This window comes from Brassica napus, chromosome A2, assembly GCF_020379485.1.
Source record: "Brassica napus cultivar Da-Ae chromosome A2, Da-Ae, whole genome shotgun sequence".
In the NCBI taxonomy this organism is placed as follows: Eukaryota; Viridiplantae; Streptophyta; class Magnoliopsida; order Brassicales; family Brassicaceae; genus Brassica; species Brassica napus.
This window is the reverse complement of record NC_063435.1, coordinates 7,546,681-7,574,175: the sequence shown is the minus strand read 5'-3', so window position 1 is coordinate 7,574,175 and position 27,495 is coordinate 7,546,681. Positions and strand designations below refer to the sequence as shown.

General features: G+C 38.5%; 5 protein-coding genes and 1 pseudogene across 5 annotated transcripts; 5 read left to right on the top strand and 1 right to left on the bottom strand.

Moving 5' to 3' along the window:
• Nucleotides 1-6,406: 6,406 nt before the first annotated feature.
• Nucleotides 6,407-8,404, bottom strand: LOC111200943. Its single transcript, XM_022692584.2, has one exon. It carries the CDS (start codon nt 8,048-8,050, stop codon nt 6,407-6,409), a length of 1,644 nt encoding a protein of 547 aa, XP_022548305.2. The 5' UTR covers nt 8,051-8,404.
• A 5-nt stretch (nt 8,405-8,409) lies between these two features.
• On the top strand, nt 8,410-9,904 carry LOC106374441 (high-affinity nitrate transporter 3.1-like). Its single transcript, XM_013814464.3, has 2 exons — nt 8,410-8,671; nt 9,122-9,904. The coding sequence occupies exons 1-2, from the start codon at nt 8,425-8,427 to the stop codon at nt 9,607-9,609; spliced, it is 735 nt and encodes a 244-aa protein (XP_013669918.2). The 5' UTR covers nt 8,410-8,424; the 3' UTR covers nt 9,610-9,904.
• Nucleotides 9,905-10,475: 571 nt separating this feature from the next.
• LOC125585486 (replication protein A 70 kDa DNA-binding subunit D-like) lies at nt 10,476-13,542 on the top strand. The gene is made up of 10 exons (XM_048754625.1): nt 10,476-10,892; nt 10,988-11,252; nt 11,330-11,426; nt 11,512-11,636; nt 11,727-11,811; nt 11,902-12,049; nt 12,128-12,324; nt 12,428-12,551; nt 12,641-12,856; nt 12,962-13,542. The coding sequence occupies exons 1-10, from the start codon at nt 10,740-10,742 to the stop codon at nt 13,157-13,159; spliced, it is 1,608 nt and encodes a 535-aa protein (XP_048610582.1). The 5' UTR covers nt 10,476-10,739; the 3' UTR covers nt 13,160-13,542.
• Nucleotides 13,543-14,251: 709 nt separating this feature from the next.
• LOC106447925 lies at nt 14,252-20,264 on the top strand. Its single transcript, XM_048751958.1, has 13 exons — nt 14,252-14,459; nt 14,559-14,714; nt 14,821-14,874; nt 14,970-15,053; nt 15,154-15,306; nt 15,398-15,534; nt 15,718-15,839; nt 15,941-16,887; nt 16,959-17,504; nt 17,609-17,696; nt 17,783-18,438; nt 18,526-19,599; nt 19,690-20,264. Exons 1-13 carry the CDS (start codon nt 14,252-14,254, stop codon nt 20,262-20,264), a joined length of 4,800 nt encoding a protein of 1,599 aa, XP_048607915.1.
• A 2,700-nt stretch (nt 20,265-22,964) lies between these two features.
• LOC125585481 lies at nt 22,965-24,206 on the top strand (annotated as a pseudogene).
• LOC106375964 lies at nt 24,052-25,448 on the top strand. Its single transcript, XM_013815994.3, has one exon. The coding sequence runs from the start codon at nt 24,308-24,310 to the stop codon at nt 25,142-25,144; it is 837 nt and encodes a 278-aa protein (XP_013671448.2). The 5' UTR covers nt 24,052-24,307; the 3' UTR covers nt 25,145-25,448.
• The last annotated feature ends 2,047 nt before the right edge of the window (nt 25,449-27,495 follow it).

Here is a 27,495-nt window from a genome sequence, read left to right as displayed (position 1 = left end):
TTATTTGTAATTGAAAATAAAATAAATTTTATTTATGAATTAAAATCGGTTTACAAATAATTTGATTTATAAATTAAACCGGTTTACAGATAAACCTGGTTTAGAAACTAAATCTAAAAATACACAAAAATTAACCCTAACTCCTCTGCCTCCACCATGGCATAACCGCCACCACCTCAGTCTTCGTCGAGGTCTGATAAGCTGCTGAGAACCTGCTCGTTTCTTATTCATCTGCCTCTTCTCTCTGTCTCCGTCTGTTTTTCATCTTGTCTCCTCTTCTTTAGTGAGATGAAGAAGCTGGTCTGTCGTTACGAATCCGTCACCACCTCCAGTTCATCAAGCTATATTCGTGACGCCACCACCTCCGTTTCATCAAGTTCGTCATACAACCGATTCATTGCATGTTGTTCATTGTGAAAGTTTTTGGCTTCGATTTGTGAAAGTTTTCTCACACTTTGCTCCAACAGTGTGGAGTGCTCGTTCATTGTGTTCTACAAGACTTGAACCTGCGAGAGAAGTTCAGGATTGTCTGTATAGGCGTTATTATTCCGAGCTATGTGCAACTCAGTGATTTGACTTAACACGGCGTCAATCATGGCCCACAACTCAATTTCAGCCAGGGTGGCCAAAACTGCTCATTATGCTCACTCCATCATCGTTACATAGTCTAGATTACTTCCTTCCTTACAGCGTCAAAATGTTAGGGTAGATTCATGCAGGTACGTTGATGACACTATAAAACGTTAAGTAAGCAGATGACAAGCAGGAAAAGAGATCAAAAGTATTGTATTATTGATCTTTAGAGCCGGACTACAATGTTTGGTATATGAACCCTAGTTATATCCGCCTAACTCTGGTATTTATGTATTGGATAGCCAAACCTTCTTTTTAGGGTATGGATCTTCCTTATATATGTTGTTCATAGTCGGAAATTAGGTTAAAGACTTCCATATTCTAAAAATGAAAAAAATCACTTTTAGTAGAAATCTTCTATTTTACATGGAGGCAGAGATGGAGCCGGGTTTGAGCCGGAGTTTCTCTAGGCAGAAATATGAAAGCCGGTGTCCTGCTCGAAAGCATGAGTAATATCTTCCTGAATTATTTATTCCAACAGTCTTGATTACCTTTTCTGATCCCGAAGAGACCGACAAACAAAAAACACTGGTGAGAAAGATGTAACCAAAGCTCTAAAAAGAGTCAGAGAGAGCATCTCTTTTATAGAAAAGAGGTATGGTGGTGAATAATTTAACTCCTCAGTGAACGAAAATGATAGAAATAGACACAGATAATCCCAGTGAACTTACAGTAAATTCCTCATAGGATAGAAATATAACACTGGACGCAAATTAAAGGTCTCCGGTGAATAAAACATTATATGTAGCCTAAAAATGGCATAGTTCTTTTTAATTACAAAGCTACATAATTTGAAAGCATTTCCTACATTTTCCTTGAATTGAATAACAGCACCATTAAATCATATAATTAGATTACAAAATCTGCCACTAAAAAAAATAAGATACTTCACTAAAATATGTTAACTCATTGTCACTAAACATAGGTCAGTCAGTCCAGTAAAAATAATATTGTATAGTCTAATAGTAATAGTAAATTTAATGCTAATTTGTAATATATTACCAAAATTAATTCATGAATCTTATCATTTATATAAAATTGTAAATCAAATACTTCAGATCAGATTAGTATTTCAACTTAATTATGTAAATTATTTCTCTTATAAATTTAGCTACAACTTTATTACAAAAATGAAATCACATTGAAAAGAAGGAAGCAGATAATAAACTAGACTTCTTCTTTTATAATTTCTACACATGTAACATATAGATTCCTTTTTAAGAAAACATAAAAATTAAAAAAAAAAATTTGAAAAATTTTGAAAAGTAACATAAGTAGGTACAAACCAAATGCTTATTTTATAAACAAAACTAACAAAATATATTCTTATAAACATACATAAAAATAAGAAATTAAGGCATATGTAACCTATATTTTTATAAAAAAATATTGTAAATCTATTATATATTGGCAATTTAAATCTTTTACAAATAAATTAAGTTAGTAATATATATCCGCACTACGTGCAGACCAAGATCCTAGTATCTTTTAAAAGATTCATAGAAACCAATGTAGTTAGAATATAAAGAGTATATTTTTTTTTTGGTGGGCAAAAGGGAGAAAAGCCTCCCTATATTATTAGAAAAAAGTCCGACAACTACGACATCACTACATGTCTAAGACGAGAAACGCCTAAGACATCATCCTCAAGAATCGAAATTACATCAGATGGTACGTAATCGAAACTATGAATTCCTAATGGTAAAGTAAAAGCATAGTTGGCTAACCCATCGGCTAGACGGTTAGCTTCCCTATACACGTGATCAATTCGGACAATCCAGTCCTTTGAAAGATAGCCATGGCACAGACGTACCAGGAACGACAGTGGGTGAGTCTCCTCAATTCCTGTCTTAAGAAATCCAACCACAACTGCTGAATCCACCTCTAGCTCCAACCTTGTGATCCCCCTTTCCCATGCCAATACCAGTCCATAATACACCCCCCACAATTCTGCCAGTGGAGCAGAGCATCGACCAATATTCATTGCAAAGCCTCCGCACCAATCTCCAAATTTGTTTCTCAACACCCCACCTGCAGTTGCATCACCAGGGTTTCCATGTGATGCCCCGTCTGTATTGAGTTTAATCCACTCATCTCGCGGACCTATCCACCCTATTCTTCTCTCCTCTCGTTGCGGCACACTGTTCTGATTTCCTAGGGCGCATGTTGCTCTGGTCACCTCTGTTGCTTTATCCTTGACAAATTTTACTCTGTCTCTGCACAATCGAGTGTCCCCAAAAACATTTCCACACCTCCATTTCCATGCCCACCATACCGTTACTGCAAAAAAGGTGGACCATGTGCTCTCTCCTATCATCTGGTTATCCCCCAGGTTTGTAAACAGCCATTGAAGTAGTGGCTGGGTAAAGAAAGTCTGTCTTTTACCCATTGGAACCACACGATTCCATATTCCTTCCATTGCTGGACAATCCCGAAGAACATGTAATACCGTCTCTGGAGCTCCCTTACAGACTTCACACGTGTTCGCAGCACCAAGATGCCGTCTGTATCTCTCACAATTGGTCATGATAACTTGCTGTCCAGCTAGCCACAGGAAACATCGTACTCTCTCCGGAGCTACGACCGTCCATATACGTTGATAGAACCTCTCCATGTTCTGTCTCGGTGAGACAACAGAAGTTAACAGCCTGTAGGCTGACTTTACAGAAAAGCTTCCATTATTGGTTCCTTTCCAAGCTACTCTATCCTTCGCTCCAGTTACGTGATCAGGCACGACTGCAAGAAGCTCAAGTCGTTTATCCTCTGTAAGATACGGAGCAATGTTCTCCAAATCCCAGCCAATGCCGTCCTTCCACAAATCTCTGATTAGTTGATTTTCTTGACCTTGTGGCAGAACAGATGTGAGCGATAGCAATAGAGGATCATCCGATAGCCAAGTATCTGACCAAAACTTAATCTGTCTTCCGTCTCCGAGCACCCATCTATGCCCTCGAGCCACTACTTCTCTTAGTCCGAGACCCACGCTTCTCCAAGTAGAAGACCAAGTTCCTTTAGCCATCATCCATCTCATATCTTTGAGATCACCTACGCTGTATTTCTTTCTCACCACCTGAGCCCATAAACTTTGCTCATTATTCATAACTCGCCATCCAACTTTTGCTATCAGTGCCTTATTCATCTCTTTTGAGCGCCGGATTCCTAAACCTCCTTCATTCTTATGTTGGCAAATTTTGTCCCATGCCACGAGATGAAGCTTCCGTTGGTCTGAGGAGCTCCCCCAGAGAAAGTTGCGCGCAAGTCTGTCTAGTTGATCAAGGGTACTCTGTGGAAGCATAATTGTACTCATGGTATGTACCGGAATTGACGACAGTACCGATTTGGTAAGTGTCACACGGCCCGCAAAGCTCAGCGTCTTGCTCTTCCAACCTGCAAGGCGAGATGAAACCCTTTCAAGGACCTCTCCAAAGGTGTCCTTGTTAATCCGCTTCTGCAACACCGGCATGCCAAGATATTTGCCCAGGTCATGTGTTGTTTGAATACCACTCTCATGACTAATCATTCTTCCCATCTCCTGCGAAACATTCAAAGAGAAGAATATTTTGGATTTCTCCAAGTTGACTTTCTGGCCAGATGCTAAGCAGAATCTTTCCAGTACACCTCTAATGACACGTATCTGAGCAACTGAGGCCTCCGCAAACAGTATAAGGTCGTCTGCAAACAAGATATGGGATAACAACGGTCCTCCTCGTGATAGTCGTATAGGTTTCCAATTGTTCTCCACTACAGCTCGATCAATAAGGTGGCAAAGCCGTTCCATACACAGAACAAAAAGATAAGGAGACAAGGGGTCTCCCTGCCGTAAGCCCCTCAGTGGCTTGAAACTATCAGTCATCTCTCCGTTCCACAACAGACTCATCGATGGTCCTGTAACACATTGCATAATCCACCTTACGCAAGTATCAGGGAACCCGGCTGCCTGTAAAGTATCTTCCAAAAAATCCCAGCGTATCCTGTCGAAAGCCTTTTCGAGATCCAATTTCAACAGCATCCAACCCTTCCTGCCCTTCTTCCGGCGCATCGAATGGACTGCTTCTTGGACTACCACTATATTATCTGTGGTAAGTCGGCCTGGAAGAGAACTTGATTGTGCTGGCCCGATGATTTTGTTCATGATCCCTTTCATCCTTCCCACCAATGTCTTTGTGATCGTTTTAAATAAGACATTGCAGAGGCTTATTGGTCTGAATTGCATTATTCTCTCAGGTCTCACAACCTTCGCGATAAGCACCAAGACTGCATTGTTTGTGTTCTGCGGTAATTCCCCCGTTCTAAAGAAGTCGAGCACAAACTGAATCACCGAGCTTCCAACCGTATCCCAACATCGCTGGTAGAACACTGGTTGAAATCCATCCGGCCCTGGGGCTTTGAAGCTTCCCATGTTTCTGATCGCTGTCGCTATCTCATCTGCAGTGAAAGGCCGCTGCAAATCATGTTTATCCGCATATGACAGCGTCGCGAAGCTCCCCCGAGGTAATGCTTCCACTGATTGTTCCACATCATCCAAAGAATAAAGTCTCCTGTAGTAGGCGATCGCCAACTTCTCTAGCTCTTCTCCATTGGTCAGCCACTGCCCCTGCTCATCTTTTAGCATCTCAATCCTGTTCTTCCTCCTACGGATGATCGTTGAAGTGTGAAAGAATTTTGTATTGCGATCTCCTTGTGTAAGGAGCTTCTCACGAGATTTTTGATACCAAATAATCTCCTCCTGCTCCAACACTACATCAAACTCATTTGTCAAACTACTCTCCTTCTGTAGTAGTTCATTCGTTGGATTACCTTCGATCCTCTTTTGAACATCCAGAATCTCAGTCAAGAGCCTTTCTTTCCTTCTCTGAACATTACCAAACACTTCCTTATTCCATCTTTTCAGAACTCCTTGTAACTTCTTTAGCGCCAGTCTCGTATCCAGATTACTATCCCACGAGGCTGTCACTAGATCTTTAAACCCCTCATGAGTTAGCCATGCCGCCTCAAAGCGAAATGGACGACGACTCTTGTTCGTCTGTAGTATAGGCTCCAAATCAACGTATAATGGAGCATGGTCAGACGCAAGAAAAGGTAAGTGTGTTACTGTTGCCTCCTGCCATTTGAGTCGGGCATGAGGGCAACAGAGAACACGGTCCAAACGTTTCGCGATAAAGAGACTCTCCGCTCGTCCTCTCTTCCATGTAAATTGCTGACCTCGAAATCCCATATCAATGAGTGAACTGGCGTTTATCCAGCTCCCAAACTCCAAGGAATCTTGAGAAAGTCGTCCGCTTCCGCCCATCCTTTCATCAAGCCGAAGGATCGTGTTAAAATCCCCACCAATAACCACTGGCTCACTCGCCAGCTGTACTACTTCCTTGAGTTGTTCCCAGAGCCCACTGCGCCTGGTTGCAGTCGGTGCTGCATAGACAGCCACCAAGTTTAGAGTATCCACTCCCTTTCTGATTCTAGCGTGAATAAACTGATCGGAGTGTTTCACGATTTCGACATCTCCCACATCAGATTTCCACAACAACCATAGACCTCCACTCTGGCCCACCGAATCCACACGAAAATTCTGATCAAACCCTATGTTCTGACATATGCGCCCGGCACGATCACCTCCGGCGTGGGTCTCAAAAACTGCGAGAACATCAGTGCTATATTTCTTCAATAAGTAACGAATCGAACGTCGAAAATTGGGTTTATTTGCCCCCCGGCAATTCCACATAAGAATCTTCATCATTAACAAACACGAAATAGTAAGAAAAGCCGGGGACAACTGTTACGCCTCCTGAGACTCCATTGTCTCCGATGGGACCTCTTGCATACCTGCATCACTTCCCAAATTCACATCCACCACATCCAAGATCGAGTTCGACTCCGTACCCTTATCAGCCAATTGGGGAAGAACTCCATCTACTCTAACGGGGCTGTCCTGTAGAAAGAGACCACCGGCTCTCCCCAGATTATCCTGCTCAACTCTCAATCGTTTCCCATTGCTTGACAATTCGATCCCTCCCCCGGTTGGACCAAACACGAGCCCTCTCATGGGCTTTGACTTCGAGACTGGTTTGGGCCTTGTGTTTTTGTTTTCTGGGCCTTTATATCCTCCTAGTTGCTTCTTTATTATCGGTGGGTTTACTTTGGGTCGACTCCCGTTTGAATTCCCCGCCGAAAAGATCACTCCTGATTCGCGATTCACACTCTTTGTTTGATTTTTGTGAACCTGAATATTCGCATTTCCCTGAATAATCTCATTCTCCTTATTCTCATCTTGACCAACAACTTCTTGCCTTATCTCCGGGGATTCCAAATCTTCCATCAACCTTCCAAAACTGTTCGAAACCATAATATTCGAAGTTTCCTTAATTCGCGGGATCTCCCGGAGGTTTCGGCCAGAACTCTCTCTCTGGTTCCCTGTCACCGTCTGACTTCTCGAACTTTCCCCTCTCCTACCGGAATGACGTACCAGCGTAAACCCGTCCTCCTCCTGGCGTGCTTGATCAGGGTTACCATTAGAACCTTGAGGTGCTTCCGCCGGATTGGTTCTCTGAACTCTAGGGGTCCTGTCAATGGCCGTTCGCTCTTGGATTATACTCGGACACCTATGCACCAAGTGGCCAAACATCCCACAGCTAGAACAGATTTGCGATAGACCTTCATATGATACAAAATATCTGTCTCCGTTTATCACTATCGAGCCTTTCAAGGGTTTTCTCAGGTTCACCTCGACACAAATCCTGGCGAATCTGGCCCTTTCGAAGTTCAACGTCGTCAAATCCACTTTGACCGGTTTTCCTAGCCCCTTAGCGATACCCATCAAGATGGATTTGTGATAGAAATTGATAGGGATATTTGCCAATCGAATCCACACGGGGGTCGTTACGATATCATCATTTAGGGGATCGAAGGATGGTGTCCATGCTTGAACCACAAGGTAACTCCCGAACACTCTCCAAGGCCCCCCTGCAAGCGCCGCCAAATACTCATCTTCATCTCCGAACCTGATCATAAAGTATTGTCGCGGGAGGTCCATTACACACATCGAGCCCTTTGGCTTCCACATCTCCCGAAGCTTCCGGGTCAATACCGCAATGGGAGTAACTCGCCCTAGAACTTTCACAATCATGCAGTGTTTCCACAGCCCGTTCATGGCTTCTAGCACCTCTTGTTCAATCGTGATCACCGGTTCCCCCTCTTCTCCATTCGGAAGTTCCAGCCTAACTCTTTCTGAAACAAACGCCTCATCAATCAACTCCTCCGGATTTGGCATCCCTCCGGCGCTCGAGCCCGTGACCTTCCTCACCCACGAGCCCGCCATGTCTGGTGGATCACCCGGAGGACGTCCTTGGTCCACGAAATCATCCATGGCCGTATCGTGCTCGCCGCCCCCCAAAACCCTAAAAACGCCCTTTTCGCTCTCCATTATAGTTTCCAAATATTGTTTTCGCTCTCCAATATTGTTTCCAAATATTGTTTCCACATATTGTTTTCTATAAAGAGTATATTGTAGGTGAATTGGCCGTTATATAGAGAATTGATTGGAATCGGAAATTAAATAATTAAGATGATTAATAATGAAACAGAAACTCAAATATCATCCTTTGGCTTGTTTAGGGGGCCAAATCTCAGCTGGAGGAAGACAACAGAGACACTTGTGCCAGGGAGGAAACACATTCTTCTCAAGTCTTCAAAGGGTAATCTCAGACCAAACCGTTGACTTTGTCTCTATTATTTGTTTATACTAACCCAAAGATATTTTGATCTAAGGATCACCGTAAATCATTATATAAAGACATAATGTGCACCCTCCACCTTATCAAACATAAAAGTCAATCAAAGGCATATTCCTCTTCTTCTCATAAGCCTTTTTTCCACATTCAGATTCAAGAATCCATGGCGATCAAGAAGCTCCTCTTCGCTTCACTTCTAATATGCTCCATGATCCAATCCAGTCATGGTGCTACCAAAGAGAGACTATTCACCGACCTGGAGAAAGGTGCACTTGAGATCACCGCTACACCCAGCAGAACTGGAGAAGGTGTCGGTAAGTGTATTCTCTTATCGCTATTTCCCTGCTTTAGTTCGGCATATCGTGTTCGGTTTTCTTGTTTTGCTCTCATATCTTACTAGAATTAAAAAAAAAAAAAATGTGTTGAATGAAAACGTTAGGAGACCAAGATTAAGTATTGCTCTCGTATATCTTTTATCCCTATGTCGCGGCTTGATTTATATAACATATTTGTTTATCTTACGAGCATTACAATTTCAATCAAGGTTAGAGACTGTGAAAACCTTGAATATTTTCAAGAATATTCGGCGCACCAGAGGTCCTGAGTCTGAACTTAAGCACTGGTTATGAAAAATATAATAAAACACGTTAATCCTACTTACTTTTGAAAAGTGATACAAAACATATTATCTAACATTATTGTATGGAAAATTGAGTCATTACTGATATACATCAAGGCTGATCAATTTGGGATGTGTTTTTTAGTTTTGGCTGCCGGAATTGATAAGTTGAGCATTACATGGAAGGTAAGCTCGACGGCTACAAAGGAGCCTGAATTTAAGACAATTAAAGTAAAGCTATGCTACGCTCCGATCAGCCAAGTGGACCGACCATGGCGCAAGACGGAAAATGAGCTCTTCAAGGACAAGAGTTGCCCACACAAGATCTCTTCATTTTCTTATGACCCCACTGTCAAAACCGCTCAATCATTCGACTATACCCTCGAGCGCGACATCCCTACAGGGACCTACTACGTTCGTGCCTACGCAGTTGATGCCAAGGACCACGAAGTTGCCTTTGGACAGAGCACAAACCAGGACAAGACAACCAATCTCTTCAGCGTTCAGGCTATTAGTGGCCGCCACAAATCCTTAGATATTGCCTCTGTCTGTTTCAGCGTCTTCTCCGTCGTGGCTCTGCTCGTCTTCTTTGTTAACGAAAAGAGGAAGGCCAAGATAGAGCAAAGCAAATGAGCCACGTTAGCGTAATTGCGATGTTCAACAAAAAAGGCGTTGACTTTAAATTATCTTTTTCTATCATTGCTTTTGTTTTGTTGCGTTTTTTTTTTTGCTAAAACAAGCTTACTTCTTTCTTCTTCTTTCTTCTTTTCTTTGTACCTTTACTTGCGTGTTTGTATCGTTATATAAGTCACTAATGTGGGACCAAAAAGAAACTAATCCTACGGTGTGATGTGTTATGTGTTTTCTAAATTCTTATTACAAAAATTTGATATATCGATATAAACTTTGTTTGATGGTTCTGGATAAATACCGAAGATCACGTCGCTGTTAAAATTCTCTTTCACACAAACTATAAAAAAAGATTAGACCAAAAAACTATAAAAAAGACAGAAACAAAAGAGAAAGGGGTCCACGCTTCATACATCGAAGATATCCCTATTTTATACTCGAATACATTTGTACTCAGAAACTCTCTTAACCATCTATACTATTAAAGCAGGATCCTTTTTCATAATTACCTTAGGGGCATCTCCTTTTTTAGTGTTTCCTTACATTTCAAAGATTAAAAAAGGGTAAATGCGTGAATTACGTACAACACGTTTTTTTCTGAGTTTTTAATATGGCCCAACCTTGATTGTTAGCCCAATCGAAATTCTCCTTACACTTTTGTCTAAATGGCCCACGGCAAGCACATATTAGGAAGATATGTAACAAATATTTAAAATCTTAACTATATAAATCCTCTTACGATTTTCCCTTTTGTGAATCACAATATACTAGCTTGCCCATGAAGCTAACGATTTATCCTTTAATGAATCAGAATATACTAGCTTGCCCATGAAGCATACGTAATAACTACCCAAATATTTGTTTCATTTAATTCGTTTATGTTAAAAAAGATTTTTAAACCAACAGAATTGTAAATATTGTTAAGATATGTAAACAACCAGACATTAACGATCTCTAAATATATTTTCTTGATCAATACTCTAACTGTTTCCTATAGAGAACTAAGAATATACGAGAGATATTTTTTTACCAGACATTTAGAACCATCGATTAACCTACTGCTATATAAACACCTACAACATGCCTAAGCTTTCTCACATTTACTCACAACTACATTCGCAATCAAAAAAAAGATGTCTACCGCAATGGCAATGAAAGTGACCCCTTTGAAAGATGTGAAACCCTACAAAAGTGGCTGGAAAGTACATGTGAAGGTTCTGCACTCTTGGAAGCAGTACAACCCAGTGCACGGGGACACCCTCGAGATGGTGCTATCCGATGAAGCTGTGAGTGTTCTAATAAGTAGTTGGTTATTTGTTGTTTAGCGTAATATGTAGCTTTACGTTTGTTCACTAACTTTTTTTTTTTCAACCTGAACTAGGGATGTAAAATACATGCCTCTTGCAAGCGAACTTACATGGAGAGTAAAGGCCGCCTTCTTCCTGTTGGAGCATGGAGGCACATCCAGAATTTCACCCTCAGTCCTTCAACTGGCATGTACCGAGCAACCGATCATCCCTTCAAAATGAGCATCATTCAGAATACGGCAATCACAAGGTCTCCTCTGATCAACGAAGACATGTTTCTGAGCTTGGTGGACTTCCAGACTGTTTTGGGTGGATCACTCAAAACATGTTTTCTCATTGGTAATTATTTGCGCATTCTTCTAATTTGTTTTACTCTCGTGGCCTCTGTATATTTATTGATGTTTTTTTTTTTCCAGATGTGATTGGTCAAGTTGTGGACTTGGGAGATCTTGAAACTATTCAAGTCTCAGGCAAGCCAAGGATGAAAATAGAGTTTACCCTTCGCGACATGAAGTTTGTATTCCTGAACAAATTTTTTTTTATTGAGATACTCAAGTTAAATTGGTGCTGCTGATGTTTTTCTTTATATTAATCATAGTGATGCTCGTGTTCCCTGCTGTCTGTGGGGTAAATTTGCGGAGATCCTCTACGAGGGGTGTAGTAAAGACGAAGAAGGGAAGCCCATTTGTCTAATAAGGTTTGCAAAGATCGGGAGATTTAGAGGTATAAGTTTATTTCAATATAGTAATGACTTTATAATAAAGTTTGTAAGGAACGTCTTATAATATTTATTTACTTTGAAAAAATCTTCAGGTGAACTCCAAATCACCAATGCTTTTGAGGCATCACTGCTCTTGATTAATCCTGACATAGCAGAAACTGCAGCTTTCAAACAAATGTAGGGTTTCATTACTTTAATAATACTTACTGTCTATACATGTAATTCTGGAGTACTCTTTTATCTTATTTGGTTATAACACTTTGTTAGGTTTGTTGATGAGGTTAAACCCCTCGCCATTTGTGAGGGTCGTGATGAGATACTTGATTTGGAAGAGGTGAAAAGTATCCAAGACAAGCGTGACAAATGGATGCTCTTTCCCAAGAGAACCATCCATGGACTTCTTGAATCCACTCAGGTGAGCCTTCATTTTTTATTGAGGTTCTTTGTTTCTTATAGTGATTCAATTATATTTTAAAACTACCTAATTTACTAGGTGGAGAAGTGCTTGGTCGAGTGCGAAGTCTATGCTATTGACTCGGATTGGGGATGGTATTACTTTGGTTGCTGCACATGCAACAAAAAGGTAGTGAAAGTGGGAACTTTAGTTAAGACAATTCATGGAAAGGAGGTCACTACACATCTCTGGTGGTGTGAGGTGTGCAAAGAGAATGTTTCAAGTGTGTCACCAAGGTGAGAAATTTAAAACATTTTTATATTCAAACCGCATGTATTTGACTCATTCCTAATCAGTCTCTCATTTACGCAATTTTGCTTACTGATGTTTTGATTGTAGGTTTAAGCTCCATTTGATTGTTAAGGATGACACAGGAGAAACAAAACTGATGTTACTTGACCAAATTGCCAAGGGAATGATTGTCGAATCGGCTGCGACTCTTTTGAATGGATCATTTGATGAGGTATGCTTTACATAGTGTATATTTTGAGTTATTTTCGAGATACTTGAATTATTTCTAATATATTCTGATTTGGTCTTTTTGTCATCTAGCTTGAGGATCCTACAGATTTACCTGACGCCATCCTATCTGTTGTTGGAAAGACTTTCACCTTTGGAATTTCTGTGGAAAAGGAACATGTTTTGTATGGATCTGAGATTTACAAGGTTGGAAAAATCTACCGTCAAAGCCAAATTGTTTTCAATGAGTCAGCCAATGTTGAGAGTTCTGAGTCTGATCAAGATCTAGCTCTTACAAGTGGAGAAGAGGTTTGACTGTATTCTTATATTCAGTGATGTGCAGTATTATTAATTTTAATGCATTTGTTGTATTAATACTGAGACTTGCTAAAGTTTATGTTTCTTATTTTTCAGAACTCTGTCAATCTCCTTGACAATGAAGAACACATTGAATGTTTGTCCACACCATCCACCACACCATCCACGAAGAGAAAGGGAGCATGGTCAGACCCTCCACGCGATATCACTTCGACTTCAAAGAACCTTCGCTTAAAAACTATCAAGGTGGAGAAGATGAGTGATTTGGATCTTGAAGCAGGCAAGAAGACCTAAATCTGCGAGGCTGAAGTTTATGTTTTTTTTTTTTGGTTTTATTTGTTTTCTTATTTCTGAAGCAATTTCATGTTTTGGTTTTTTTTTTAATAATTGTTTGGTTTTGGTTTTTTATTAATGGTTATGTTTTTGGTTAAACTTATTATAATAAAGTATGCTTCAGATAATTTCTTTGCCTTTTTTCCTTTAATTTTTAAATTTCTATATTTATTATATAGCATTGCTTGCTGTCTAAGCTAACTATCGCAATCGACTATGTTCCCTATGTACCAATATCAGTTACATAACTAACCTCCAAAAATCTATGTATTGCAATCCACTGTGTTCCCTAACTACCAATCAGTTTCATACCTATAATGCATTTGCTATGGTTTTAAGAATGGGCTTACTTTATCGTGTGGAGTTCTTCTATTTGGGCGTATCTATGAGGGAGATTCCATTGTTCCCATGTCCAAATCATCAACTGATTGGTAGCACCTTAAGTAAACCGATGAAGCTGGAAGATCAAAGTTGATGATGGTTAGGAATTATTTTTTATGAATTGTTAAAAAAAAACGCCTTATACTCACAAAGGTAATTCAATATTTATAGTTTATTTTGTAACCATAACTAATAAAGACAATAAATAAACTTGCAAGGGCAATCCAGTAACAAGATTGTATCCTATATTCCCTAACTAATTATTCTTCAATCTTAACAATAGAATAACGCAGAGTCTATTTTATTTCAGAGAACGATGAAAGATACAACCAAAAAGACAGTACCAACTGGATCTACCATTAAGAGAGAACAGAGTACAAAAAACAATGAAACTATTGCTCCAACCGAGAATTCAGCTATCTTGTGTAAGTCATCCTTAGCCTATGTTTTTAAAGATATTGGATTTGTGTCTTTTGAATTCAGCCCAAGCGTACTCACATCTTCAAATTCATACTTGACAAAGCACAAGCAAACATCGTGTCTACTCAAAGCACTATCAATTCAGCCCAAGCGTACTCACAGATACCACCCATTACGTTAAGTTCACGCTCAGTAGCTCAACGTCTTTGTTATAAGAGGAAGAGAACAACCAATTCCATTGAAGGAGAACTAATGGTGTTATCTGATATTACCAATCAAGTTCCTTCTGGAACCACACAGACACGACAATCTTATCTAACTGCAACGCATGATGAGAGAACTATAGCGAATACAAGAATTCATTCAACGACTACGCCTACCGGATCTAAAAAAGATTACCAAGTCAAAGGAAACCCATGTGAATCTGCTAAGAGGCTAAGAAAGAACGATTCTTTCTCATGTAAGTCCTATGCTATTTCAGTGCTTTGAGTGACTACGTGTTGTATTGCTCTTGGCAGTTTATTTGTTCTTAAATTGTCGTTCTGATGTGATTGTCCAGCCCGTTCTAACCTTCACACACCACCAACTTCTTTTCCTACAAGCTCTATACCTCTATCTGATACGACCAATGTCAGTCCTTCTGTAAGGACACAGACACAACAAGAGGTTCTACCATCTACGTTTGAATCATCTAAGTCCAGATTAACAGCTAAAGGTGATTATTATTTGTGTAAATCTGTTTATTTTTCTGATAAACCTTGGGAAGTTATCAAGATCATAACATTATTACTGCATAATTTATAAAATCTGTTTGTTTTCAGAAAAAGGAAAAGGAAAAGCTGTTGCCTCAGGAAAAAAAGCAAAAACAGTACATGGTATGTAGTTTATGTTATCTAGGGCGTATTGAATTCAAGGAATATGTTTACATTGTTTTGAGGAATTTATACATCCGTCTTGCTTTATTTTATAGCAACAGAAACAGAAGGAGTTGGCCTTCATGTTGATGGATACTCGAGTGAAGAAAATGATGACTCTATATATCATGATTACGAGGGTAATCAATACGCACGAATCCTATCGATAGTTTAATGTTCTTTAATGTTAAAAAATTCAGAATAGCGAAAGAACTTAACATGGAATTTTTAAAATAAAAGGTGCATATGAAGTCGAAGGAGAACAACATTATGATTGCAGCAGTGAAGAAAGTGACATGGAGTCTGAATCAAATGTGGATTTTGACATGTTCTCAAAAGAATCAGACACAGTTGGACCCTCCAAAAGGAAAACTTCTTCGAAGGGGAAAAACAGTAGGCAAAATTTTTATTTTAAAGTTTAATTCGTTATATTGACTGTGCTTGCCTATAATTTACCAATTAGTTTGGTTCATGTTTTTTCCAGAGGCAGTATACATCGACGAAGGTGATGCAACCCATAAATGTGAGCATTGTGGGGCTATAATGTGGTATGGTGAGCGCATAAACAGGAAGAGATCTACCCGTAAACCTAAATTTTCACTGTGTTGTGGGCACGGTCAGGTACAGCTGCCACTGTTAAAAGAATCCCCAGCCATATTGAAAAGATTTTTGACAGAGGATGATGAAATGAGTCGATATTTTCGTGAGAATATTAGAGTTATCAACATGGTTTTCTCATTTACATCTCTTGGTGGGAAAGTGGACCGCTCTGTTAAAAAAGGTATTGGCCCTCAAATGTTTCAGCTTCAAGGAGAGAACTACCATTTGATGGGTAGTCTAAAGCCACCAAACGGTGAACCCAAGTTTGGTCAGCTTTATATTGTTGACACAGAAAATGAGATAGGCAATCGATCTGGTATTATCGGGTAATTTTTTGATTCTTAGTTTAACCAGTTTGCGATATGATTTTCCACCATAAATGAGTTTGAACTAATCTGGACGACCTCGTGTTTATATTTTTTCTCAGGAAATACAAGAAATCAACTGAAAAAGCAAGGAAAGAAGAACTTAGGAAAAAAGTTATACAGGCACTAACGGCTATGCTAGACGAGTGCAACCCCTATGTCCATCAATTTAGATCAGCACGTGATCGATTTGACACTAATCCTGACCAGACATTTCATATGCGTATCATTAGTAGTCGAGAGAAAGATGGAAGAACATATGATACTCCTACCGCATCTGAAGTAGCTGCACTAATTCCTGGAGATTTCAATTTGGACATGGATAAAAGAGATATTGTTTTGCAAGAGAAACAGACGGGATGGCTTAAGAGGATTAGTGAAATTCACCCTGCTTATCTGGCTCTTCAATATCCTCTAATCTTTACTTATGGTGAAGATGGGTTCAGACTTGGGATTCAAAAGAGGGAAACGGAGGCAACAGCAAAGCTAAAGAGGAAGGCACTCAGCATGAGACAATGGTATGCGTTTCGTTTACAAGAAAGAGAGAATGAGTGTCATACTCTTCTCCATTCGAGGAGATTGTTTCAGCAATTTTTGGTCGATGGTTATACAACAATTGAGGCGAACAGGCTGTTTTATCTTAGAATGAACCAGAAAAGTCTCAGATCGGACAGCTATGACTCTATCCAACAAGCTGAAAACTCTGGCAAAACAGATATGCATGAGCAAGGGAGTCGATTTGTGCTACCAGCATCGTTTACGGGAGGAGCAAGATACATGAAGAATATGTATTTAGATGCCATGGCGATCTGTAAATATTTTGGGTTTCCTGATTACTTTATAACATTTACGTGCAATCCTAAATGGCCGGAGATCACCAGGCATCTACAACCCAGAAAGCTTAGTGCTGAAGATAGGCCAGAGATTCTCTCCAGAATCTTTAAAATCAAATTGGAATCTCTCATGACAGATTTAACAGATAAACAACTTTTGGGGAAGACATCTTCGGGTGAGTTATTCAGTACAATTTCACCATTCCTGTTTTTGGTCTGAAATTTATCAGTCTATTTTTTTTTTCAGCAATGTATACGATTGAGTTCCAGAAACGTGGCCTACCCCATGCACACATTCTGTTATTCATGCATCCTAATTCCAAGATTAGAACAAACGATGACATTGACAAAATCATCTCAGCCGAAATTCCAGATAAAGAAAAAGAGCCAGAGCTTTATGAAGTGGTTAAGGACATGATGATCCATGGTCCTTGTGGAGCTGTTAATGTGAACTCTCCGTGCATGGAAAATGGGCAATGTTCAAAGCAGTATCCTAAGACACATGTTGAAAAAACATTTGTGAACAAGGAAGGATTTCCAGTTTATAGAAGAAGGAAAGAGGGGAATGGATTTATAGAGAAAAAAGGATTCAAGTGTGACAACACCCATGTCATCCCTTATAACAAGGAGTTGTCTCTTCGTTATCGAGCTCACATTAATGTGGAATGGTGCAATCAGAATGGTGCTGTAAAATACTTATTCAAGTATATTAATAAAGGGCAGGATCGTGTTACTGTTGCTGTTGAACCTCCGGATAATGGTTCGTCGAAAGAAAATAGTTCTGTGCCAGCAGGTGATTAACGTGCATTAGAAGTTATTATTTAACTGCTGTGAGTAGTGTGTATTTTTCGACGACATTGTATCCTCTACTAACGGATTTGCTTTAATGTTTTTCAGATGTGACTGCGCCTAATTCTGAGACTTGCACAAATACAGCTTCAAAAGAAGAGAATAAAAATGAGATCAAAGACTTTTTTAACTGCAGGTGCAAATTTTCTCGACTCTGTTAATGCTTATATTTTGATTTTTGAAATATTTAAAAGTAAACATCTATGACTAATTTATTTACAGATATGTATCTGCAAGTGAAGGTGGATGGAGGATCTTTCAGTTCCCAATACATTATAGATCAACTCCAGTTGAGAGAATACAATTCCACCTACCAGGAAAACAGATCATTGTTTTTAAGGATGATGACACATACGAAAAAGTGACCAGCCGAAAGCTCATTGAAAATACTATGTTTATGGGCTGGTTCGAATTGTGCAAGGTTAGTGAAGTTGCTCGGACTCTGACTTTAGCTGAGATTCCAACAATGTTTACTTGGAATAAAAAGGAGAAGAAGTTTTATGATAGAAAGAAAGGATTTAGTATTGGGAGAATCAATTATGCACCACGTAAGATAGAAGAAGCTTACTACATGCGTGTCTTGCTAAACATTGTTAAAGGTCCGTTTGAGGATAAGGACATAAGAACTTTCAACGGTTTTGTTTATGAAACATATAAAGAGACATGTTTTGCAAGAGGGCTACTTGAAGATGATCAAGAATATATTGATGAGCTTGTGAGGACAAGTTTTACTGGTTCGGCATCATACATGCGCCATGCATTTGTGATCATGTTAATGTCTGGTACTTTGTCAAAGCCTGAAGAGGTGTGGGAGAAAACTTGGGAATTCCTTTCTGAGGACATTCAATATAAACGAAGACAGCAACTGCATCGACCAGGTAATATATGTTCTTATTTGAGTCTGATTGCGTCGATTCGGTTACTAAAATACCACTTAAACGATTTTGAACTTGTGACACATGCAGATCTTTGTTTGTCGGATGAAGAAAAAAAAGAAGCAGCCCTTATAGAGATCGAAAAGATTTTAAAAAGTAATGGAACTTCATTGGCTAACTGGACCTCTATGCCACAGCCAATCCCAGACATCATTAATGAAAACGTGCTGATTATGGATGAGCTCAGTTACAACCGGGAGGAGTTAAAAGCTGATCATGATCGTGACTTTCCAAAACTCACTGATGAGCAAAGGAAAATCTATGATGAGATTACCGATGCTGTTTTTACTAAGAAAGGAGGTGTGTTTTTTGTTTATGGGTTTGGTGGAACTGGAAAAACCTTCTTGTGGAAGCTGCTTTCTGCTGCTATCAGAATGAGGGGTGAAATCTGTCTGAATGTGGCATCAAGTGGAATAGCTTCTCTATTGCTACCAGGAGGAAGAACAGCACATTCTAGATTCGGGATTCCTATAAACCCAGATGAGTTTTCTTATTGCAATCTGGTACCAGGAACTGATCAGGCGGATTTGGTGAAAGCAGCCTCTCTTATCATCTGGGACGAAGCTCCAATGATGAGTAAGCACTGTTTTGAATCTTTGGATAGAAGCATGGCAGATATCATTGGAAACAAAGATAACAGACCATTTGCCGGGAAAGTAGTTGTCTTGGGTGGAGATTTTAGACAAGTACTGCCAGTTATTCACGGAGCTGGAAGGCCGGAAATAGTTATGGAGTCACTTAATTCTTCTTATCTCTGGAAGCATGTAAAAGTTTTAGAGCTAACAAAGAACATGAGGCTGATGTCAAATGATCTCACACCTGAAGATGCAAAAGAATTACAAGAGTTTTCGCAGTGGATTTTAGATGTTGGAGATGGAAAAATTGGTGATGGAAACGATGGCGAAGCTCTAATCACTATTCCAGATGAGTTTTTGATTCTTGATGCTGATGATCCAATAGATTCTATAAGCAAAGCGGTGTATGGGGATGCTGTTTCTTTACTGCAGCATAGAGAACCTAAGTTTTTTCAAGAAAGAGCAATACTTTGTCCTACTAATGAAGATGTGAACATGATTAATCAGCATATGTTGGACAAGCTGCCAGGTTCGTTTGTAGATATGTTTTTGTTTAGATTACTGACTTCTCAATGAACGATTTGTTTGTTATAAATTAAAATTTTCGTTGTCAATGCAGGTGAGGAAAAGTTCTATTTGAGCTCTGATTCTATAGACTCTTCAGACAGGTTTTCAAAGAATGACCAAGCTCTTACTCCAGATTTTCTGAACAAAATCAAGGCATCTGGTTTACCTAACCATAGTCTCAGATTGAAGATTGGGTGTCCTGTGATGTTGCTTAGAAACATTGATCCTATAGGGGGACTAATGAACGGTACTAGACTCCAGATTACAGAAATGTATGACTTCATGATACAGGCTAAAGTCATTACAGGGGAAAAGGTCGGTCACACTGTTTTTCTTCCTAGACTCTCAATAACACCTTCTGATAAAAAACTGCCGTTCAAGATGAGGAGGAGACAACTACCTATTGCTGTGGCATTTGCTATAACAATCAATAAAAGCCAAGGTCAATCACTTTCGGAGGTTGGTTTGTTTCTACCGAGACCTGTTTTCTCTCATGGGCAGCTATATGTGGCTATTTCTAGAGTGACTTCTAAAAAAGGACTGAAGATTTTGATTGTCGACCCTGAAGGCAAGCCTCAGCGTCAAACAATGAATGTGGTATTCAAAGAGATATTCTCGAATCTTTGATTTTCGTTTTGCATTTGTTTCTCAGGACAAGTTATACTACTTCCAATTTGATACTGCTATTTATTTACTTTTAAGCAAAACAATTTGTTTCAAATGAGTTTTTTACATTAAGGATATTGTAGGAATTTGAACAATTCAAACAGTCCATCAAACAGACAAAAAAAACACCACAATTCAATCAGCATTCATCAAACAATCTCCGGTTTTTATCCTAACTACCAGTATCAGTTCGCAATCTAATCTATACAATTTGATCCTTCTAAAATGCACTTACTTATTGGTTCGCACCAGATTGACCCTATGTATTTGTCCCATGGTCCTTCAGCTGAATTAATCTGTGTCTTCAACTTTTAACTGCACGACCAGGTCAAGAATTGTTAAACTTTTTAGTCAGCGGACTCAAATATAAAACACCTAAAGTTTCTCATGTATGTCCCATGTCAATAAATCTGTAACTAATCAACCTATATTTATATGTAAGTTACACTTTTGTATTAATGTAAGAGAAGAAAAACTTTCAGGAAGGAACTTATCTTTGATTTTGACCCGCAAGTTGTTGTCCATAGACAGATGACATCTCTATGATCGCTGTATTTCGAATATTTTATTTTCTCTGAGAGTACATTGTTCCTGAAAAGAAAGAAACAAATAACCCATTTTTAATAAACATACTTTTAAACACAGATTCTAAAGTCGTCAATAATACTTCATCAGAAATTAGACTTTGTCAAAACAATCTTACGCTTTATTGGGACAGTTACTTGGCTTTTATTTAGGCAGAGATGTTGTCGAATCAATTTTAATTGATCAGATTTTCACCCGCTTCAGAACTTCGTCGGATTCTTGGAAACCATTCCAATCTCACCTGCAAAAAAATATCCGAAAAATGTTTCATGCATATATTTGGTGACTACAAATCTGAGATTAACTTTTACCAAATGATTAAAAACTTAAATTATACTTACCGTTTAATTTTCTTTCAAATCTGATTATCACTCGGCCAAATTGAAACCCAAATATCAAACAACGGAAATAGAACTGAAGCTTTCGGATCTGACATGCAAAACAGTTACCAAATATTTCTTTAGATCTTCATCGAAAACGATCTATATAATCTGAAGAACAAAAGATTGAAAAAATAACCGAAAGAGAAAGGAATACGAGAAGTCCTTGGTGGATCTTACGAGTTTCCAACCAACGGTTTGATTTTGTTTCCAAATCAGATTTGTTACCCTCATCGTTGAAGATCTTCAAGCCATCGTTACTGCTTTACCGGTAATGATATTGATTTCTGAACCTTTAATCGCCATGGATGGGGATGAAGCGTCGATTTGTTTCTTTCTATTTTTTTCTTTCAATCGCCATGGATGGGGAAAGAAGCGTCGACGGATTTGTTCTTCTTTCCTTTTCTGTTTTTTTTTTCTTTAAACATAGATGTGTCCGTCCCTGACCACCTATTTGGTCGGTGAAATATTTTAACAAGGGCACTAATACCAATTTCAAAAATAATTTATTATTCAACTATTGTTAATATTTTGTACAATAAACAAAAAATCAGCAGAAATTTTTTTTGTATATTCTTTTCTGAATATAATTCAAGCATTTATAAAATAGTTGCATTTTTTTTTCAGGAAAAATATATATTTATTAAAAATAATATACTAATTTAGGAACAGTTTAAATTATACAAAATATTTTTACAAAAATAAATAAACAAGATAATAAAATATATTTATTAAAGTTATACAAATTTTGATGCACAAAAAAATAAAGTTTAGTTTTGTGAATATAAATGTTTTATTTAAAATGAAACATGATAAAGAAAAAGATAAAAAAAGTTATATAAAATAAAACACAAATATATTAAAATATGATATTTATTAAAAAAAATCCGTTTATAGAATATTCCGTTTATGGAAACTTAACCCGCGCTTTGAAAGCATAAATGACTATTGGAAACTTAAACTTAACCCGCGCTTTGAAAGCATAAAACTTAACCAACTTAATTCATTAAAAAAATAAAGTTTAATTTTTTAAACATAAATAGTCATTTAAAATGAAATACGATAAATAAAGATAAAATTTTTAAGTCTTTTATAAAATAAATCACAAATATATCAAAATGTGACATTTACTAAATATTTGTCAATTGAAAAAAAAAAACAAAAATAAACCCGCGCTTTGAAAGCGCGGGTCAAAATCTAGTTATTAATTATATCAAAATCCATTATCAATATGATATACATTTTACCATGAAATCATTAATAACTACTCGATTTATTCATCACTTGCTATGTTAGACAAAACTATAACCCTAATTTATGAGTGGATCATGTGATCCATCATTTGGAGCTAGAACGTTGGAGTGATTAAAAATTAAATAACTCTCCAATAATCCAACGTAAGAGACACATCCCAATCCTAATGAAAAGAGTAGACACATCCCAATGACAGGAGTAGACGCATCTGGTTCAGCAAGAGCATGAAACCTCTCAGGTTCCATTCCGCAGGATGTGCTGCAGTTCAACGCTGATGGAACTCCCACCATCCTTCCACCACCAGCGAGCGGCACAAACCATACATCTGGACGAAACTCTATCCCATGTATCAACTGATTTACAAAATATTTGATTCAATGTCATACAAGTAAGTAGGATGTAAAAGGACAACAAGCTCTACAACGTTTGAAGCAACTCACCCAAATCCAAACCGACCAGTAGGTGCAAATCAACTCCTTAATTGGCTCGTTGCCTCGAAGCCCACAAGATTGTTCTAGGAGTACGAACAAACTCCACGGAGAATAACATATCCTGCAGCAACAACCATGAATCTATTGCATACGATGAAACATCAGCCCAGAAAATGAGATTGGCATCCTTAAATGGACGATAGCCCGGGCTACATCCAACCTCAGGGTGTTGCAATCGAGAATCCACTAACCCACCAGCTCGGCTTCTGAAGTCGATAAGTTCATCGAAAAAACACAGAAGTGTCGTTTACAGATCGCATCGTCACGCTCTCATCCCAAACATCAAACTAAAAATCTCTTCATACGATGGGAAAACCTACACTTTGTAAAGTAAACTATGGTAAGACTTGATCCCATTTAGGATATGTAGGCAACCCAATAAATATAGCTATTAATAAAATAAAATTTATTTTTGCAAATAACCGCAGTTTTTAATTCACTTTAAGAGCTCTTTAGCTCCAAGCGGCACACATGGACCAAAGGAGTTTAGAACAAAATTTTTTATTTTTTTTGGTAAACATGTTAAAATTTTAGAACAAAATTTATGGGGTCGTTTCTGTAGCACTGCCATATCTTGTTCATCTAATCAAAAGTCTTTAAGAAGAACTTGGAAAAACACTATCCCATTGTCGATGGAGAATCTGCTCCTGGATTGTCGCTCTGCTCAGTTTAGCGCGTGGCTCCAGTGAATGCCTTCTAATTTATTTCAAAATTTTAATTATGTACTTGTTTCACCAATTATATGCATGCTAAAAGAATCCTTATTTTTGGAAATAAATGGAGTATCCACATCCCAACTAGATTCGTGTCATAAGCTCCCTCTTCACGTGTCAAAATCTCTCACCATCCTACATCCTAATAATAGAAACCAAACTTAAAATAAAATAAAAAATTCAAACTCTATGACCAAATGAGTAAACAAGATTGGGCCATGTGTCCAGCGTTTCGTAGCCTTAGGTTACACGTATACTGGCAAGTTACAGACATATGTGTCCGTTACCTTTAATCGCACCGCAACTAATAGCCACTCCTCGCTCTGCGATTGGCCGTCACGCCCTCGTACCGAGTCCTTTGTGTGACCCCAAAGTTTCAACCGCAAGACGCCACGTCTCTCCCCTATCGTCCAATCACAGGGTTGCGCTGTTCAGCCTGTGGTCTCGCACGTGGCTGTTTCTCCAAACGTGTCGACGTAACAGTTTTCTCTTTATAAACGTACCGGCAAGCTTCACGTTAATTCAGCATCTTCATTTCATTTGCTTTAAAAGTAAAATTTCGCAGAAAAAATCAATTAAAAATGAATTTCCGGGGAGGCTGTTGTATAGCGAGATACGGAGACAGTGGTGGTGATATGTCAAAGGTGGATAGGATTATGCTCCGGTACCGTCCGATTGCTCCGAGACCAGATTCCGGCGGATCTTCTTCGCCGCCGTTGGATTCCGTATCGCCCAAGTCGCGGAGAGGAAAGAGAAAATATTCGAAAGAGAACAGTAGCAGCAGCGGGGGATCTGTTAACAGTAACGGCAACAGTAAACGGAGGAGAAACGAAGAGGCTAAGAACGGATCTGAGACTGTGACGTTGCCTCTTCTTCCCGAGACTCCTGAGAGGAGGAAGGAACCGCCTAGGGTTTTGGTGCCTGCGGCGGCGTCTTCGTGGTTGAGTTTCGGAGATGACGGACGTTATCAAGCGGCGAAGAAGAGTTTAGATCTGACGGAGGGATTACTAACGGCGAGAACGGAAACGGTTGTGTCGTCGCTGTTAACGGTAGAGTGCGTAACGGAGGGGGAGTACGAGTTAGGGTGTACGGACGAGGAAAAGAAGATGAATCTGGAGAGGGACACGTGTCCTGGTTTTATATCGGACGGTTTAGGGAGAGTCGTTTGGACGAATGGTTCGTACAGAGATTTGGTGATTGGGAAGGACAAGTGTTGTAGTAAGATGAGTGTGTGGCTGGTGATGAAGGAGAAGCCTTTGCTAACGAAACGGACGTTCACATGTAGAATGAGACTGCAGTACACGTGTCGCGATAGTTTAGTGAGTTCGATTACTTCGCCTTGTGATGGTTGGAAGATGAATGACGGTGGCTTCGCGTGGCGGCTTGACGTTAACGCTGCACTTTTTCTTGGACGGTGAGTTTTGGCCGTTTGATTTGCAGGATCCAATATCTACCGTTAGATTGACATGATGAGGAGCGAAGGCTTAGTTAACTAGAGGCTAGAGCCATGCAGTTCGAGATCTTTGATATTTTCACTTAGAACTTAGGAGGAATGTACATATTTTGCAGTTTTATTTTCTGTTTTGGAGCTTTTGTGTTTCTTATTTTTTTTTTTTTGGTCGAAGTTTGTTTGGTAATCGATATAGTTTCTTTTAGTACTTCGATGAATGGCAGGTAGCTTATGTTAATAATAATAATGCATGCAGCTCAAGCAGTTATAAATTCTCGACTATCAATGGGCGATAACAGTTGTCTTCCATGGATATAATCCGGCCACGTGACATAATAAGCGAAAGGGATTTTTCGCCGTTGCCGGAGACTGGCAGTTTCATCATTTCTTCAATGTTTCTCTTTAGCACTACCTGAAGACTTCAAATCATACTTCTGTCACATCCAGTATATCACAAATCGCTTTAGCTTGTACCGATGATCTTCGATCAACATCTTCTTTTCTTTTTTGCGCTATAGAGAGCTTGAAAGATCAAAAGGTGGATCATATGTGAGACGTCTATCATAGTAGACCTTAACTTTGCTTAATCTAAATCTGATTCTACCAAAAATCTTCCATCTGTTCAATACACAACTAAAAGAACATGAAACCCACTTTATTGGTCATAAAGTATGGAGATTTATAATCAAAAATGGAAGGATCAAGCAAGAAAAAGAAATAATACGACGCATAACCGTTAGGGATTATAATTAAAGCAAATGAAGAGTCCGGTCAAAGTTGGAAGAGAAGCAGTCTCTTTGATTTCACCTTTATCTGTTTAAACTAAAATTCATTAGCTGGAGAGAGCAGCCATGAACTCCAATCGAGAGATGGTGGGAGAGCTTTATTAAAAACAATAATTAAACTGCTGGATATGAATTTTGATGATGATGAAGTTCTGAGTCTGGTGGAGAAATATGGTACCGAAGAGACAAAAGATGCTATAAAGAAGATTTCTCGCTCCAAATTTATGAATATATTTTCACCAATGCAGAACGACAATTTTCTCAAAGATATTTTCAATTTGAATAAAGACACCCAAGAATACCTTGACTCTCGTGGATTAAGCATAGCTTTGAGGAGTCTCGGATTCGTTTTCTCGGAAGTGAATGCGCAGAACCCAGTGCCGTACGAAGAGATACAGGGGCTGAGACGAAATTATATTTTTTTGTTTATATAATTTTATATGTATTATATTTAAAATAAATTATTTTTGCCACATGGATTTAAAATTAGAAAATAAAAAAATGATGCACAGTTTAGAATGTAATTTTTTTGATTAATTTACTTTGGTTCTTTAATAATTTTCGCCATATTATCATAGTATTTAAAATGTGTATAAAAATATGATGTAAAATATTAAATTAGACATAAAAATGAAGGTTAAAATTGTGTGTTAAAATGATGATACTTTTAAAAATATTAAAATCTCTAAAACTTAGTTACTATATAATACTTTCACATATTTTACATTTACTTATATTCAGAAAATGATATAAAATATATAAAAACAGATGATAATAATAGATAAAACCTTAAAGGTCAACAAAAGTTGCTTCAATTTTTATTTTTGTGATTTTTTAGCAAATCATCCTTATTTGCACAGGTTAGAACTTAGAAGTTGATGATTTTAAAAAAATAACTAAAGTCTTTAGGATTTTAACTAAAACATATTCTAACAAGAAATGGTTTCAAACAAAAAAGGATCTGAAATCTGGTAAAAATCTAACTAATATTTATTATGTACAAAAACAATTAGAGATTAGGGCCCCAAAAATTTTACATTATTAAGGGGTCTTAGGCGAATGCCTTTTTTATTTCAAGGTAAGCACGGCTCTGAGAACCTCGCACACCGCCTCACTGGGTCTGGAAGTGCTTTTGGTTTTAACTACCGTGTCCGGCTGTCTTTAAGATCTTTCTGCGAAATAGCATGTCTTGCTTGCATCCACATGAATGTGGTTAGGGAAGTTCCCGTTGGTACCGTACGTGTTGGATCATGGGATGACATTGTTTTGTGCCTCCACACTGTCATAGGCGCAATGATAGTGGCTATGGTAGGATTCTTACCCAAGCCAAGTCCAAGCCCAACGGTGAGCGCAAGCAGCAACAACACTGCTTCTCCTATTCCGCCCCTTCTTCCATTCATATACAACAAGAACAAGAATCTGGGAAGCATTGTTTTGATGTCTTACTATGTCTTTACCCTTTTTATGGGCAGGTAAATATTTATTATCTCTCTGTCATACTACTGTCCAAACAAAACTTTGATGTCCTTATAAT

What these genes read in the sequence shown, in the direction of transcription:
- LOC111200943 (XM_022692584.2), bottom strand. Translation starts at nt 8,050, where the DNA reads ATGGAGAGCGAAAAGGGCGTTTTTAGGGTTTTGGGGGGCGGCGAGCAC.
- LOC106374441 (XM_013814464.3), top strand. Translation starts at nt 8,425, where the DNA reads ATGTGCACCCTCCACCTTATCAAACATAAAAGTCAATCAAAGGCATAT. An exon ending in CAGAACTGGAGAAGGTGTCG is followed by an intron (nt 8,672 to 9,121) that starts GTAAGTGTATTC and finishes TGTGTTTTTTAG; the next exon opens with TTTTGGCTGCCGGAATTGAT.
- LOC125585486 (XM_048754625.1), top strand. Translation starts at nt 10,740, where the DNA reads ATGTCTACCGCAATGGCAATGAAAGTGACCCCTTTGAAAGATGTGAAA. An exon ending in GACTTCTTGAATCCACTCAG is followed by an intron (nt 12,050 to 12,127) that starts GTGAGCCTTCAT and finishes CTAATTTACTAG; the next exon opens with GTGGAGAAGTGCTTGGTCGA. An exon ending in CTCTTACAAGTGGAGAAGAG is followed by an intron (nt 12,857 to 12,961) that starts GTTTGACTGTAT and finishes CTTATTTTTCAG; the next exon opens with AACTCTGTCAATCTCCTTGA.
- LOC106447925 (XM_048751958.1), top strand. Translation starts at nt 14,252, where the DNA reads ATGGTGTTATCTGATATTACCAATCAAGTTCCTTCTGGAACCACACAG. An exon ending in AAAAGCAAAAACAGTACATG is followed by an intron (nt 14,875 to 14,969) that starts GTATGTAGTTTA and finishes TTTATTTTATAG; the next exon opens with CAACAGAAACAGAAGGAGTT. An exon ending in TTCTTCGAAGGGGAAAAACA is followed by an intron (nt 15,307 to 15,397) that starts GTAGGCAAAATT and finishes TGTTTTTTCCAG; the next exon opens with AGGCAGTATACATCGACGAA.
- LOC106375964 (XM_013815994.3), top strand. Translation starts at nt 24,308, where the DNA reads ATGAATTTCCGGGGAGGCTGTTGTATAGCGAGATACGGAGACAGTGGT.